Source organism: Antrostomus carolinensis, unplaced genomic scaffold, assembly GCF_000700745.2.
Source record: "Antrostomus carolinensis isolate BGI_N321 unplaced genomic scaffold, ASM70074v2 scaffold37673, whole genome shotgun sequence".
Taxonomy (NCBI): domain Eukaryota; kingdom Metazoa; phylum Chordata; class Aves; order Caprimulgiformes; family Caprimulgidae; genus Antrostomus; species Antrostomus carolinensis.
The window spans coordinates 1,695-3,658 of record NW_010306601.1 but is presented as its reverse complement, the minus strand read 5'-3'; the positions used below and the strand labels follow the sequence as shown (position 1 = coordinate 3,658).

At 56.9% G+C, this 1,964-nt stretch overlaps 1 protein-coding gene across 1 annotated transcript in view; it reads right to left on the bottom strand.

The window, feature by feature from the left end:
• Positions 1 to 328: 328 nt before the first annotated feature.
• DRC4 (dynein regulatory complex subunit 4) overlaps positions 329 to 1,964 on the bottom strand; it is a gene marked incomplete at its 3' end in the record, with an annotated part of 2,334 nt that continues 698 nt past the window's right edge. Inside the window, exons 3-5 of the mRNA XM_010165179.1 lie at positions 1,661 to 1,715; positions 742 to 947; positions 329 to 496 (exon numbers count right to left, since the gene is read on the bottom strand). Of these exons, the coding sequence (XP_010163481.1) occupies positions 329 to 496; positions 742 to 947; positions 1,661 to 1,715 (429 nt within the window). The remainder of the gene's footprint in view (positions 497 to 741; positions 948 to 1,660; positions 1,716 to 1,964) is intronic.

Sequence of the window (1,964 nt, the reverse complement as noted above, 5' to 3'; positions counted from 1 at the left end):
TGACCCAAGTGCAGAACCTTGCACTTGGCCTGTTGAACCTCATGAGGTTCTCTTGGACCCACTTCTCAAGCCTGTCCAGGTCCCTCTGGATGGCATCTATGGGATCAACTGCACCACTCAGCTCGGTGCCATCAGCAAACTTGCTGAGAGTGCACTCGATCCCACTACCCAGGTCATTGCTAAAGATGTTGAAGAGCACCCAGGTAAGTTGAAAAGGACCCAAAAGTCTGGTGATCTGGCCAAGCCAAGGGGCAGAGGTGACTGCTGAGTGACTCCCTTCAGGAAAAAAACCAGGGCAACCCCAGAAAGGTCATGGCTGGCCACTCACCATCAGGCTTTCCTTGTCCTTGTCATAGTGGGCCAACTTCTTCTGCAGCTCCGACAGCTGCTCCTGGGCCTGCTGCAGGGGCTCCTTCAGCTGCTTGTTCTGGAGCAGCACATCCATCTTCTCCTTTTCCAAGTGATTCTCTCTCTTCTTCATCTCCTCCATCTGCTCCTGTTCTTGGGAACACCAGTACCAAGTCCTGGGGGCTGCCCAGCTCCTCAGAGCTTCCCACACTGTCCAGACACCATCCCACTTCCAGCCCAGCGAGACACATCTCCCTGTACACAAGAGCTTCACTCGTGTAACGGTGCACAGCCCTCAGGAGAGCAGCAGCACCCACCCAGTGGGAACTGGCCAGATCTGGGTGAAATCCTGGCAGAACAGGTCCCTCAGGGAAGGGTGACACTCTGCAGTACCTTCAGCAAGTTGATGAGGGCCAGGTTTTTGATGGTGATATCGTTGTAGTAGTTCTTGATGTCATTGAAGGCCTTCTCGTGGTTCCTCATCAGCTCGCTGATCTGGCTGTTCTTCCTCTCCTCCACCTCGTGGATCTCCGTCTTCCTCTGCAAGTCGAGCTCATCCCGCAGCACTTGCATCTTCTTGGTGTATTTGGCCTCCATTTCTGGGGGAGTGGGCAGGGGGCTGAGCCAGGACCTCCTGGAGACCCCGTGTCACACGCCCTGTCAGTCTGTGCCACCCTGGCATTACTTGAGGACGAGATGCCCGTTAGTGGCGTCACCGCAGCTGCCACCAGCGAGCGGAGCAGTTACACTGGGACCACGGAGCCCAGAAATAGCATCCTCAGAAAGAGGGCATGGAAATGCTCCAAGTCAGCCTGTGAGGAGCTGAAATGTCTCCTGAGGAGGAGACTGGGGTGAGGACTCTGTGACAGCTCCTCTAGCCAGCCCACCCTGCAGCCTAAGGACGTGTTGCTGGGCGCACTTGGCCTGGCAGCGGTGACAGTCACCCTGCCCGCGCCCCACAGCTCACGCTACGGGCGCCTGGCCTCGTTCTGTTCACACAATGCTGGGGGTCTGGCAGCCCCAGAGCACGGGGGAGCAAGAACTGTGGGAAAACAAGTCAGAATTGGGGGAGAACCAACTAGAACTGTGTGAAAACCAGTCAGAACTGGGGGAAAAACAACTAAAACTGCGGGAAAAACAACTAGAACTGGGGGTAAAACAACCAGAACTGGGGAAGAACCAGTCAGAACTGGGGGAAAAGCAGCCCCCTTTCTGCTCGAGGTTCTGCTTGGGAGCCTGGCAGAGCTCGGAGGAGCCTTCCCTGCTGCACTGACAAAGGGGGCTTGTGCAGGGGTTACACACACGTCCTGACCTTTCAACTGTCTCTCAAAGTCGTTGCGCAGCCGGGTGATCTCCTCCTCTTGCTTCTGTCAGAGAGAAGCCACGTGTTAGAGGCAGACAACCAAATCCTGAGGGATTCCCTCCTGCTCCCCGGGAAAGGCTCCGGCCGTGGCACCAACTCCATGTTGTCGGTGCAAACGGCAGCTCTGCGGCTGCTCTCGCAGCTCCCTGGGGCGGGAGGGGAGGGGGGTTTCCCCAGGGAGCCCCTCTCCCCATTCCTGCACTGACTTTCTACCACCTCTAAGTGTGGCTGTTACTGGTCCCTGCGGGAAAGC